The following is a 14,776-nucleotide window of genomic DNA, read 5'->3' as shown; positions in this document are numbered from 1 at the left end:
AGCAGGGGCGTAGAGACGGGTGGGGGCGGCGTGTGTCGAAAATAGAAACTGCTGTGGCAACATGTGATACGGAACGAGCCAACGTGATAAGGCAGCGGCGAAAAGAGTGAACGTGTCACGTTTTCACCCTCCGAAACGATGAGAATTCAATGGGTAAGCCAAACTAAGCGATTGGCCAAGCGATCCATAAGTTGTGCTTAAAGCCATTGAGATTACGTAAAAATGCGGTTTAAAACGATGGAATAGCAGCCAAATTCGATTCGAGGGGGATCACAGCGCGTTACTCTGCCACATTGTCAGTTTTTATCTTATAGGTGGCACAACTACAATTTGTTAAGATTGGAACAACCAACAGAGCTCTAATTAAGGCATACAAATATGAGATTTACTCGTTGTGCCACCACTGCTACTGACCCACGCTGCGTATGCGTGATAAAGGGACTTCAGATGACCCAATTATCGGAGGAAGCCGGGCTTGTCCTAATCACTGGCCCGAAAAGAGTGCCAAACTGCCTGGCCCCTTGAGTTATTAGTGGGCCACTCGAGATGCTCTACAAGTGCAGTCACACCAAATGCTTGGCCACTCGAGCCGCAACAATGGAATGCACCTAAGAATAAGGTAACCCAAAAACACGCCGCAGAGATACCAGTTCAGATTGTGGCCAAAACAGTGAGAGTGCAAGAGAGCACACACAGCCCCCGGGCAGTAAACGCACTTGAGATTTAACCATGCCATCTTCTCAGCAGCTGCAACTAGCCAGCCTGCCCACCCGGTTCTACAGGACCCACCACTCAAGGACGTTGCTGCTGCGGCTGCTGCTGCTGCTGCTGCTGCTGCGACTGCTTCGGCTGCTGTGGCGGCTGCAATGGCGCCAAATGCTGCAGTGCAGCTGAATGGTCGCCGCGCTCGAGGAGTTCGAGTCGTCCTACTGCGCAGGACCCTACCTAGAGGCAGGCAGCGTTGGCAGCGGAGCGACCTCACACACAGGCACACGCACACACACACACACACACAGATACAGATACACGTACGCACCCGCATTGTCATCAAAGTAGGTCAACCGCTTGCCATGCTGTCAACGTTTGCCGAGAGCAGCTCTCGCCTCTCTCTTTCACGGCGAACTAGAGTTCGCCACAGTATACACCCCCCAACTATTCGCACGCTTTTCCAGCTGCCCTGCCAGCACTGATTACATAAGCCTCGCCACCAGATACCAGCAGCACCTCCACGCTGACCCACCGCCCCGATTTTGCTCGATTTTACTGCATTTCCTTTGCAGCAGCCCCGCCAACTGACGCATTTCTAGTCCGGGCTACACGGAAAGTAATCAGCCTATGCCTGCTAGCATCCCAATATATGCCAAAATCTTAAATAGTTGCTTTAAAGAATTGTTGGATAACAGAGCTAACTTGTTGGGATTCAACGTGAAAACTTAAAATCATTCAAGCTGCTTATTTTTCTGTGTGCATTTGAACAACTTTGCGCTGCGCTCACCAACCACACAGAATTTCAGCCATGACAGTCATAAATAACATGAAAAAACTGAAAATATTAAATAGCTATCAAACAAAAAACAAATGACTGTCAAGGCAGCTAAGCAAATAAATTGCCAGAGAACTAATAAAACGACGACGTGGGTAAATACCCAAACCCATATGATATGGACCTGTTTCTGTTCTCTGTTTTCTGTTTTCTGTCCAGCAAACAGGCAGCCTCAATGGTGGCTAATTAATTACAAATGCCCAGCTGCACACACATGTAACGAAACTATTTATCTGGGCTCATCCATAATGCCATCGCTTGAATGGAAACTGGCCAAACAGCTGATAAAACGGTATTGCTTATTGGCAAACAACAAATTCTTAAGCAGAACTAGCCCATTAACTATTGATGTCAGCTTTAATGAATGGAATATGTGGAAATAGGTGATATTTACCTCTCTAACGAACTTGAACTTACTCAAACAGAGTTTCCGCATTCCAATTCACGAGATAAGACTTAAAATTTTGTAAGCAACATTAAGACAACACATAAAATTTGTTTTATTTTCCGTAGATATATATTTTTTTGGCTTTTTAACACCTTACGTATTTGAGAGAGCCTGCTTTGCTGAACGAAAACTGAGGACTAATCACCCCTCCATAAATTCCAATTGACAATCATCAAACGATGTAGCACGCTTAACGTTTCTGGCTGAATCCCCAGCTATCCGTCTAAATATCAAAAGCCAGCGGGGGCGACAGTGCGGCTCTAACACTTGCACCTTTTGCTATTTTCGTGGCTATGACGACAGGTACTTCGATTGCGTAGTGGCTGCTCACCTTGGAGCTTGCCAGCTGGTTTCGAGCCGAGCAAATCATGCAAAGCAACTAGTTAATAGCTCGTGGCCAGGCCGACTGACTGACTGGCTGACTGGCAGACAGACAGTATGGGTTTGGCAATGGAGCTCACGGATTAGGAGCTTCTTCTTTCAAATGCTAATCTGAGCAGTATGAGTTTTTGTGACCCCTCAGCAATCCCGACTGCAGTTCAGTTCATTGGAGCTGCTCAAAATGCCATTCGTTTGGAGCTCAGGGACGAAACGGACAGCACTTGTATCTAATTGCGGGCCATTGATGAAGCTGCAGGAGATTGCAGGCGGAGGTCATGCCCGAAATTGGGTCAAACTGGGCCCACAATGTCTCGGCGCCAAATCCTGCGCAAAGATTCAGCTGCCAGCCAGCCAGATACTAGGTACTAGATACTGGGTACCACTGTACTCGTATGCCATGTAACACATGCCAGTTGTCATTTTAAGATGTACAGTGTAGGAGTGTAAGAGTGTGCGTGAGGGGCCCTCGGGGCGTATACGCCATATCTGGCTTAATTACGAATCAAAGTCTGCTGGCTGTTCGTTCGGTTGCAAAACTGACATCGAACGTATTGGGGGCAAACTGCAAATGAATTTCTCGTGCTGATTAATTGAAACTTAACAACAAACGACAACAGCAACAATAACAAGAGCGACAAACGACTAAAGAAATAAATAAATAAGCAACCAAATCATAGATACTAGGTATATACATATATGTAGGTACGTATGTACATATATCGGGCGTATATATTGCGATACAACAACAACATGACCACACAACAAAGAAGGGAAACGGCACGATCGGCAGAAAAGTTGGGCAAACAAATTGAATGAGTTATTTATACGCTTCGGAGATAAAAAGCAGTGGATAGATAGATAACGAACGAGATATAGATATAGACAGAGCGTCGAGAGTTGAGGAGCTTAAGATTGATATCGAAATTGAGATTGAGATTGATAGAAAGAGAGAGAGAGAGAGAGCACGATAATGGGGATATGCAAGAGCGATTTGAGATACATATTTCGATTTCTTCCTTCTGCTGGCGAAATGAATTGGGATTCGATTTCGATTTGAATTTGAATTTGAATTTTGTTTTGGAATTTTGATTTGGATTTGGATTGGATTTTGGTCAACTTACCGGAACTGAAATGTGAGCGTTTAGTTTGTTCATTTTCCGGATCGGAATCGAGTGGCCTTTTGCGTGAATCGCCGATTTCAGGACTTGGACATGTCTCCATGGTAGCGTCTTCGGCCATTTTTAACTGAATGTTGCTGGTTTTGGTTATCGACTTTGACTGATGATTGCTTTAGCTTTTTGCTTTTTGCTTTGGGCTTCTGTTACGTTACTGTTGATCTTACTGTTTACTGTTCAGTTTCTATGTCTCGTGGATTCGGTTTGATTTGAATTGTTTGGATTTTGGATTGGATTGGCTTGGCTTGGATTTGATTGAATTGGATTGGATTGATTTGCTTCTGGTGTTTATTTTTGTTTTTTTTTTTTGGTTCAACGACAACGAAACGTTCGATGTTTGGTAATGAGGCGTCTGTTTAGCTTGGTATTATTTGGTTTTTGGCTTGCTTGGTATTGTTTCTGGTATTTCTGTTTGGTTTGTTGGTGCGTGCGAGCGAAAGAGCGATAGAGCGAGCGAGAGAGCGAGCGAACGAACGATCAAACGAGCGCAGGATGCGTCAGTCACTGTCCTATCGTCCTAGTCCTCGTCCTCGTCCTTGTCCAATGGATGCGATGCAGTTCGATTCGATGCGATGCGATGCCTTTATCGGGGGGATTCCGCCACTGGCATCTGAGAGATTGATGGGCTATGTGGATGAGGTCCTTGGTCCTTGGGTGCGCTACTGATGCTGCCACTCATGCACACACATGGAGGTACAGCTATCGATCGCTCTCAGTGACAGTGACAGTGACAGATACAGTTCGTGAACGTCGCTATATATGCATATGCACATATATTGATAGACTCTATTTACGATCCTTCTATGTTTCAGTTTTAATTTCATTAAGTTTTATTTTTTGTTTTTTTTTTTTTTTTGTAAATTGTTGTTTGGTGGTTTTGTGGTGGAATGTGCGAGTTTTGTTTTTTTAACGTTTATATGAAAAAAGAAAAAGAAAAAAATATTTATGAGTGAATTATGCAGCAATAATAAATATACATACAGTAAACATTTAGGCAATATATAGGTATGTTCTTCGCATTAAACTTGTAGATATAGATACAGTTGTCAGAGTGGCAATGCATTTCTCGAGTAGTAAAACACACATAGGTGAGCAACATTTAGATAGGCACAAACATTTAAGTTGGATTGGTTTGATTTGTATTGATCTTTCGTCTTCAAAATAAGCTATTTACAAAACGAGCAAGGCATCTTGCAACAATGGTTAAAAGGGGGCGGGATTTTCGGGTTGCACCGGGGGCGGTTCTTTCAAAAGCGTGGATTGTGTTAGGCATTCACATATCAAAAACTGTTCGGGGCAGGCAGATGAGGGATAGAGATAGATCGTTTGGAAGCAAGCTTGTGAGCGTTGAGCATGTGGAATGATGGAAAGCAGACGACAGGATGAATTACAGGACTCCACAGAAATAGTTTTGAAAGCAGGCCCCCTATAAGAAAGGATCCCATTTGTGGGAATGACGTTAGAAGGGCTGCGAGCACTCGGCACCTAAATGTACACCTTATAATTAGGATCTTATAGCTACCTATTTAATTTGTAACTATTATACTGAGTATACTGATTACCTAATGCGCTGAGTTCATTTCGCTGACCAATTTAATAAAAATAAGAAATCCTGCGCTTATGAATTGTTAATTTAAATTAGTTCCACCTAAGACCCATCTAATCAAGTCCGCGGCCCACGAAACAGTTTTAGTTACTTATGAATACCTGAGCCAGTTTTGTTATTTTCATAAGCAAGGCAATGAAACCCCAACTTGCAACTCAATTATGCATGAGATGTTTTATTTTATTATGATTTCATTGCTAATTAAAAATGCGACGACACAAAAACCGAAGCGCGGCCAACAGAAACAGCAACAAAAATATCTGCAACAACGACTGACGACTGGCGTTTATTTGTTTAAAATGGCGTTTAATTATACAAACATTTTTATATTTTATTTCTGTTGGTAGTGCCGGGGCTCAAGTGTGCGTTTGTCGTGTGTTGGTGGCTATTCGATTTGACTGCAAACGACCTTGACCATTGAAAACGTTTTTTTTTTTTTTTTTTACTTATTTTGTTGTTGTTCGTGGCCGCTTAGCAGCGACCACAAAGCAAAATGAGCAATAAATCGAAGAGGTGGCAAAAGCCACCGACGTTCAATGCTAAGCATGCGCCCAGATATATAGATACACGGCAGAATGCGTACTGATAGATACGCGTTTGCAATTGTGTGGCATGTGCTGCACGGGAATCAAAATTGAAGTGTATGAACTTAATGCGAAAGTATTTATATATTTCTACGCATTTTCGTTTAAATACAAATAATCTTAATATCTTCCTTTTTTCACTATGTGATGATCTGTGATCACTGCAAGTATCTACGCTTTCTTTAAGTGTAATCACGGCACCTGTCGTCGACGCAGTACAGAGAACAAAACAGGTAGGTCGCACAAATTTGCATTTACTTAAGAAATTAGTGCTACTATAAATACGAAAATCAAGAAACTAAGTTCGATTTAGCAGGAGATGCGGCGGCCTGCGCTATAAAACGGGTTTTCGTTTGATGCGAGAGAACCAGTTGCTTTTGCGCCTCGGCTTGGCATTTGAGTTTTTCAATTAATTCACTTAATGCTTTTCGATCGGCTATTTATTGTGTTTCGCTGACGTTCGTAGAAGAATTCCCATTCGAGGTGAGCGTCTCAAAAAATGGCGTCAGTTGGAATTCTAAACAAAAGTCGCATAATAAATGCCACATCTTGGCAATCAAATTTCTGCTTTAGGTCGCCTAGTCCCCAACCTCCAAGAAGTGTGCCGCCATCGAAAGTCCCCAGAGATGGCCCATGCCACATGCCCCATGCCGCATGCCATTTGCCACATGCCAGGCAAGCACGCAAAGTGCTCGACATTTTGCAGTTTTTGTGTGTCCTTGAAAAATGCAGCGAGCAAAATGCGATTGGCAAATTTGCAGCCATACACTTTTCTATCGTTCATTTTATCATCGCTGCGACGATGATTAGAACGAAAGCCGCGAGCGCCGACAACAAGAAAAAGTCATTGATGCACTCAAGCCGAAAATGTGTTAATGGTGATGAATTGGAAACAGCTGCTGCATGAAATTCACTCTCCAATCAGCCCAAGGATATTCCGCCGTCGGCACAATATTCATTTCAAGTCGCTCGAATGGCGAATGTGGGCGCACGAATTGGGGGCGGTGTGCCTTGAAACAGGTTGCATATACGAGTACTTGTGTGCATGAAATGTGTTATCTAACTTCTAGGCACAAGTCGAATACATGTACGGGTATGTGCTACACGACATAGTGGAGCCGCTTTCAATGAAAGCCATGTGGCATATGTACGGTACGAATCATTCACCCTTTTGCGGTATCCATCGGGTTCAGTGGACATCTAGAGGAAGCCTGCAAGAGCCGATTTCTCGGTTTATCATCAATGTTCCTATGTGAAACGGGAAAAAATATTCCATTTACTCAGTCACTCGTAGTCGTGCCTACATACTACATAGGGCCAGGCCAACTTATCTCCCTGTCGGACTCACAGTTATCACTGGAGCGGAGTCGACGGCGATAAGGTTTATTTTCGTTACTTTTTGGTTTGACGATAAGGAGTACGGAACAGAGACTTGCTCGTATGTAGATGGAAAGCCCCAGCGATGGGGTTTAACACAAACTGAATCAATCAAGGGGGACGATGGTGACTCCGGAGGCCCAACGCCCCTGGAATTGTGACGATATTATGACTTTTCGTGAGCTACTTGTTTGCAGGCGAATGAGAAGTGAGCAGACGGAATATGGAAAGGAATAAGCATGACATCAGAGGATTGGAAAGTAAGTTCGAACTATAGTTGGGTGGTTTTCTTTGTTTTTTAGAGGGGAGACACGCGACCCGCATCTCATTGTCAGTGCCCAAGATTTATGTTTTGTTGCCTAATTGAAAGGCCTGGGTTGTTTGCATGTGCTGCTGCCCGATAAGCAGTTCTCGAGCGCTTCTTTAATGTACATTGTACACACATCTGCATAGAAGGTCCCTGCTCGGGCGCCAGTTGCAGATACATATATGTAACATTAAAGCACGAAACACTTTTTTTGTGTTTAGTGGGCTGGAGGGGGTGGGGGGGAGAGTTTGGGGCTTGGGTGGGGGAACCACTTTGTGGGGCTCTCAAATAACAAACTGTCAGTGGCGATGATTCCCAGCACTTAACGACACGACACTCACTTGAGACTTGTACGATTCCAAATTGAAACTTCTAAAATAACGCACACTTCTGAGACGGCAGTGCGCGAGTACGTGAAAATCAAATACAACTAAATTCAAAAACTGTAAACAATTAAAAACGAAATGGGTTTCGAGGCAGGCAGGCCAAAGTATCTACGAAATTCAAACACTTGCCAGCGAGAGCGGCAGCGGTTGAGAATGTGTGCGGGAGAGCGAGAGTAAGAGTATCTGGCAGATACTTTATCTACAAGCTGTCGAGTGCTCGTCGCTGGGTTTGCAAGTGTTTGCTCAGCCGATTTCAGAGCTCTCTCGCGTCCATGTGCGCGTGTGTGTGTGTATTTATATTCTTATCAGTAAATAGTTTGCGTTATGTGCTGCACTTTGCTCCGTCTCCCTCGCTCTCTCTCTATCACGCATTCCCACTCCCACCGCCGTTCGCTTAATTGTTTTGTTTTTGTTGACTCGGCCGTGCCTCAGACGCCTCGACGCTGATAAAACTTTAAGTTTTGCCCATTTTCGGGTCCTAAGTGCACTTATCAAAAAATAAACCCACTAACTGATAAAATATTCGAAGAATAACTCGACGAGGAAGTGTAAAAACATATTTTTATAAATTTCCCAAGACTGAATCTGAAATCATAATTTCATAAGTACGAACTTGAAAATAAGTAATATATTTACGTAATAAATTGTCTGAATTCCCGATGTGGAGTCATTTTCTAAGCCACAAGTGCCGGTTAGAACCTCTTTTGAGATCCAAAAATCCCCCGCCTTTTTGTTGGCCTATCGTCTTTGTTTGCTCATTTCAGGCTCATTTATCGTCTTTTCATAGGCTCAGCACAAATCCGCTGACAGCAGTTTTGTATCTATCGGCGAGTGTGTGCTTGTGTATCTCTGCGTTTTGACAAATCTCATGTGCGATAAATCTTTGCCTGCCTGCAGACAGGGAAAAGGCAAAGGGAAAGGGACACCACACCACTCAGTCGGGCATCCTCAATTTTTGATGACAAGGGCTAATGGCAATTTATTCCGACATTTCCGAAGCAACACTGACATTGCTAATCCGAAAATGTTTCATTTGTTTGACTTGTCAGCGCGTCTTCAAGTACGTCAACTTTGCTTTGGAAAACACTTTTCCACGCCGAGGAAAAGGTAGAATAATAGATATATCCACAAAGTAGGTGAGTAATGGCCTCGAGAGCGGAGAGTAAAAGGGGGTGTGCGATCGCCCACGACAAGTGGAGATCCAAAATGGTGACTCATTCGTAAACAGAACCTGTTTGAATCGTGACTAAATTCTGGATTTCGAAATGCTAAGCTCACAGTTGGCAACTTAGCGTGGTTTTTAGCCGTAATGAGTGTACCCAATGTCACTTGTCATAGGGATGCAATCCAAGTGATATGTGCTCATCGATCAGCAAAGGTGTCATCCGATAAAACGATATGTCACTCAAATCGGTTGATTGTTCACTTGTCCAGCCGTACACATAAAGGGCATATCTATTCGGCATAATCTAAGCCACTGGACAAGTCCTTTAGAAATAAATCCCCTAATCATGCCGGGCAACTCTTTGCCCAAATCAAAGCCGCCGTGTAGCCATCCGAGCGCACACCGAACAATTGCCCCAAATTCATAATTGCAGGCAGCCCAAATGGCTTGACAACAGCACACAGTGGGCCAGGAAAAGGTATACGGGTGCACGGGTATACGTATGTATATAGAGGAATCGGGGCAGGAGAACATCCACCCGGAAAGCACCGAAAAATGGGGCAACTAAAATAAAATCAAATGAACAATGGTGCAGGCTAAGTGCGGATAACTGGCGAGTGTGGGTCAGCCTGGCAGTTGATAACTGTCCGGATTCCGGACTCGGGGCTCGGGACTCCGGACTCACTGGAGTCACTGGGCTTTTTGTTACGCCCCCGCTCTCAGCGGAAAGCGTAGGCAGGGGGCGTGGCACTCGGATGGTGGGACTTAGCATTAGCGGAAGTTGACAAAGGAGGCGAAATGAAGGCAACAGCAACACGAATGCAAATACAACAAAAGCGCAAATGTCATAAGCCATAAAAGAGGGGGAAGGCAAGGAGGCCAACTCCTTGTAGCCAGACTTTATTATGAGCACAGCAGGACTTTAAAGCCGCCGGCAAGGACATTTGCTGGCAAAAAGGTAAACACGACGCATATTTAACCAACTGGCAAATGTGAATGAGGACGCCGCGGATGAGAGGCTGATGTGAACTGAAAGCTGAATGCTTCGGGCCAGAAAGAAAAACACAGGCGGACGAGGAGGGCAGGAGGTCGTCGAAGTGGGTGAACTGGGCGAGGTGCGACCTCATTGACTTTGGCGGCACGTTTTCGGATGAGTCGACTTGGCTGTAGTCTTCTGTCAAATGTGCTTTCGCCCCTATGCTTGCCCCTGTCCAGTAGTTTTCGGTGCGTTTATCCCACTCGTCGAATATAAAATGGGGAAAAACTTTTGCCGCATATGTAAGCGGCGAGGCAGGCGTTCAATTATTGGTTGTTGCTCCGCTCGTTCTTCCTGTTGCCCGTCGCATGCCACATGAAAAATGAAAGCGAAAATCAATAACGAGGCACGCGATACGAAAAGGCCGCCCACTGACCCCCAGGATGCGGATCGAAAAAGGGACCAACGGACCAGGGACCGGGTACCATGAGAGGTGGTATATCCAGGCAAAAAAAGGGTTACCCATTGTTGGCCGACAAACATAAGCAGGACCTCAGTTGTCTGTGCAAGCTGACAAAGTAACCGAGTGGCATAGTACGGCGACGAGTGTTTGCCTGAAAAGCCCCCGCCAGGAAGCGCCAGTCCCCCAGCCCCCAGTTCCACCAGTTCCTCCTCCAGCGTCTTGCCTTTGTGCGCATAATTTATGCTCATTGCGAGCCAGACCCCCATCCCCAAAACCCCACATCCCAGAGCCCAGAGCAACCATCAAGGCAACCCATATTTGGGCTTTTACGAGCCACATTTTTTAAGGGTAGCTTCTGGATGTCACTGCGCTTGCCACTCATGCTGCACAGAAAAAAAAGCGAATGGAATAATGATCAAAATAAAAGCTCAATCTAAATTCCTGTCCTTAAATAATAAATAAAACGCTAAGAAGTCACTAGTTACTCAGGAGCGATTACATTTACATTAGGGTATAAATGGAAAGTGTTTCGTAAGAAATTATATGATATATGATCTCTTAACACTCGTCCTCTGCGCCTCGTCCTCAGCACTTCAAGGGTATTAAATCTTCGACCACTTAAGTGTTCGCCTGTTTTAGTCGAGGGAAGTAAGCTGCTTCGGATTTGGGCTTTAGATTTCGTTGACTCGGCTCAGAGTTCCCTCTTTTGTTTAGCCCATATATGATATGTATGATAGTTCATGATGTGTGCTGCGTGTGTTTGTTATAAATATCAGACGAGAACGCCTATTTGTGTCGAGTCAACAGAAAATCAGGAAGGAGTTAAAGCTGGAGGAAGCACAGCTGGTGGTTTTTTTGTGCTTTAGCCGCTTGTTGGTTTCTGCTGCGGCTGCCAGCCAGCGTAATTATAATTATTAATGAGTACAGCAAATGAAATTAGAATTTCACATTAGCGCTGATTATGTGCGTTGCATAATGGAGTCGCCACCACGTTGCGTATACGCAGCGTGTTCCGGGCCCAGCGCTACCCAGCTACCATTAAATGCAGCAGCTATCTAAAAAGCAGCTGTCTAAAAATATGAATTTATTCAGCTCTTCACCTTTATATTTATGAAAAGTGCATATAAATATACAGTCGTCTGTACACCAAGTATGCGAATGGCATGGCCATATACTCCAAAAATGCTGCGCTTTTCCCCATGGCTTCTTTCATTTTTCCTCTCGTGCTTTCTGTGTGATGTTTTCGTGGCATAAATGGGTGAAGGTTAAGCAACGTAATATGGCCAAATATAAATACAACAAACTATGGATGGCTATGGGCCCTATGAGCATGTACATGCACACCAGCGTACACATACAGTGCATATGTATGTTGGAGAGCAAAAAAAAACGAACCAATCCATCCAAGGTGGGGAAAATATGCAATGGGCAAGAGCCCCAATGCTGAGCCAAGCGAAATCCGCAGAGAGACATGAACGAAACGGCGAATGCCGGGGCTTCCCATGAAAACAAAATCAAAAGCTCACAATTAGGCCAAGAGACAGCAGCACCACCACCACCACCAATGTGTACGACAGACATGCAGCTAGTGCGAGTGTATCTGTGTGTGGGTCTATATGTAAATTACTTGGGGGCAGCGAAGCCAAACTGCGAAACTATGTCGCTAGGTCGCTCGTCAATACGGTTTGGGGTTTGGGGAAAAAAGGGGCCAGTAGCAATAGTAGTGCCACCAGCAGCAGCACCAGCACCAGCGATTCCAATCAAATCGAATTCGTGTTTGCAGGTGCCTCAGCCAAGGTGCGTCTATGAATTATCCATAAATAAAGGCGAAGGCAGTCAAATGGCAACACGACAGCCAGGCAGCAGCGGCAACAGCAACAACGCCACAAACGACTAACTCAAACACAAAGAACTTGCGGCAAGTCGAAGTAAACAAGTGAGCAGGTCGATGGGCGGATTGTCGATGCTCGAGAATCCCCTCCTCCGTCAATCCTAAATTCCGCCCCCGGTTCCTCAGGCATGCTCAAGTGTTCTGACCTGGTGCTTCGGTTGCCTGGATAGCGGCCATAAACGTGCCAATGGTTTCGCCATCTAGTAAACCACGTTCGGTGAAATTGGAAAATCGAAACAATCCTCGAATAATTAATGCCCCAAATGCAGAAATGTCAGGACACCATACTTAACTTGATTAATCTGATTGTTTCGGAATATGACAGATCAAATAGAACTGCTGTGTACTTAACCTACTGTACTATAGCACTATAGCAATTTGTTGATGAGTTCTAGGTTTCGTCACATCTCTTTTAAAATTGACAAAAATGATTTAAGGAAAACAAGTATATATATAGAAGATCTTGTTTTTTGGCCTCGAGTCAACGACAGCATCTGTGATTACTTTTCATTTTCAATATGGCACAAGTCAAAGTGAAATATTAAATCAAATTACTTGACAACCCTAGCTGACAATGAAACAAATATTTGTCGTAGTGCTTTATTTCTGGCATTTTAATTAAAAATTGCCCCAGTTGTCGGCGAGCCAGGCGACAGTTTTTGTACAACTACTGCTGCTGCACTTGGCCAGGCCAACAACGGTTTTCAGTTTTCAGTTTTCTGTTTTCAGTTTGCAGCTAGGGCAGAAGAAATGGCAGAAGCTCTTTTGGCAGCCAGAGTGGCCGAAAGAGATAGCTGCAGAGCGGAATAAGAGACGGCGACAAACAGCGTCCCAATTTAGCCAGAATCGATGCTGGCAGGCGAAATTGTAATTCATTCGGCCCTTTCCACCCTTTAAACCAATTTGTACAAATGTTGCAGCGACAACAGCAACAGCTACAGCCAACATGAAGCAGAATCAGAGATGCTACGGATATCAGTTTGATTACCTAAGACATAGTCCGTAAAAGAGACGCGAATTCTTGAGAGTCGCTTTTAGAAAAGTTAGTTTTAGTCGAACCAAAAACTTTACCCACAAGTTATGTTTTCTTATTCCGAAGCTGGGCATTTCTTATATCTGGCTAACAAAAGTGCCTAGGTAAATAAATAACAACTTGGTACGAGTCCACCTAGATACAACGCATCCCTGGCGACGACAACACGGTTTCGCTTGAGGAATGCACATCGCTTTGCTATCCTCACCTGCAGAAATGTATGTGCCACACGCCGTCTCTTTCTCTGCCCTATTTGCCTCTCTCTCGGCTTCTTTCGGATTCCGATTATGGCTATTATGTATTTTGGTTGGCAGCAAATTCTTTTAGATTATGGCTTATTGTTATTGTTAGCCCGCCTTTGTTTTTGCTTATTGCTGACGCTTGTTTCTGACTGTTTTTGTTTTTTTTTTGCTTTTGCCCTGCTCATTTTGCTGCCCAGAAATTGTTACGTCACTTTGGCAGCTACTTTTCATTAACAGTAATTCAATTGAACGAGTAAGCCCGAGCAAACATGCATTTTTTCCATTATTACAAATGCAAGTAATTTGTGATGGCAGCTTTTTTGTTTTCATTCGATGACGCGCTGTGAACTTGAACGGCATCAAAGTCGATGGATGGGTAATTGTAATTGCTGTTCGCCGTTCGCCGTTTGTTGTTTCATGGCTCCAATGGCTTCCAATTGATGCAGCCAATTAACTGAGGCGGCAATTACCGCCTAGTCGATAGTCTGCGAAGCGGTATCCACGAGCATTGGTTGCAATTAAAAATTCGTTGAATATTTATGGACATGGCGCGGCAAGGTCGTTGGGTTGGGGCTGGCTTTCCAGGTGGATTAGAGATTATCGAAAGCCAAACAACAGGTCAGAGCCCATTAGCTTTATTAATAACAGGAATAATTGGAGACCTAACGAGGCTCTGGGTGGCGCAGAAAAGAGTATTCATATTTGGCTATCAAAATGCAACTTCAATCATGTCATTAAAGTGCTTTTAGCTTCAATTAATTATAAGTATTATACACAAAAGTTGGGATTCTTCTTCATTAAAATGACTGGCTATCATTATATTCCACGTCAATGAGAATACAAAAAATATTACAAAAAAAATACTTAGCAGTCTGAAAATAAACAATTTTTAAGCTACTTGAAATCCAAGATGCTGTTAAGCCGGAACTAGTCGCATGACGCAGACTGTAAGCGAATGTGGCTTCTATTTTAGTGTACAATACCATAAAATGGAAGCCCCCGACAATGCCAAGCGAAACTTCGGATAGAACACCCCGAAATTGAAGAAGTCGTTTGGTCGCCAGCTTCCATATGGAAAACTTGTGGTGACCACAGTTTCAACCCCTAGAAATTACTGCGTCGCGCTGCTCTGATCCTCAAGTGATTCATTCATTCAACTTATTCATTCAACCATTTATTACGAACCCAATTCGGGGCTT

At 44.1% G+C, this 14,776-nt stretch overlaps 1 protein-coding gene across 15 annotated transcripts in view; it reads right to left on the bottom strand.

Annotated features, from left to right (window-relative positions):
- Positions 1–14,776, bottom strand: part of LOC6551874 (RNA-binding protein Nova-1) — a 31,834-nt gene that overhangs the window by 13,192 nt on the left and 3,866 nt on the right. For 6 of the 15 annotated variants that reach the window (XM_026984032.1, XM_026984031.1, XM_026984045.1 and 3 more), the window contains one exon: positions 3,494–4,348. The exons of 1 other annotated variant lie outside the window; for it this stretch is intronic. Coding sequence is in view for 7 of the 14 variants with exons in the window: in XM_026984045.1 (XP_026839846.1) it covers positions 3,494–3,611 (118 nt within the window). In the remaining 7 variants the exon portion in view is untranslated. 8 more of the 15 variants (XM_026984036.1, XM_026984038.1, XM_001980788.3 and 5 more) reach the window with 8 other exon arrangements.

The sequence above is a fragment of the Drosophila erecta genome, unplaced genomic scaffold, assembly GCF_003286155.1.
Source record: "Drosophila erecta strain 14021-0224.00,06,07 unplaced genomic scaffold, DereRS2 tig00000000-arrow-pilon, whole genome shotgun sequence".
Lineage (NCBI taxonomy): Eukaryota > Metazoa > Arthropoda > Insecta > Diptera > Drosophilidae > Drosophila > Drosophila erecta.
This window is presented reverse-complemented; position numbering and strand designations above follow the sequence as displayed.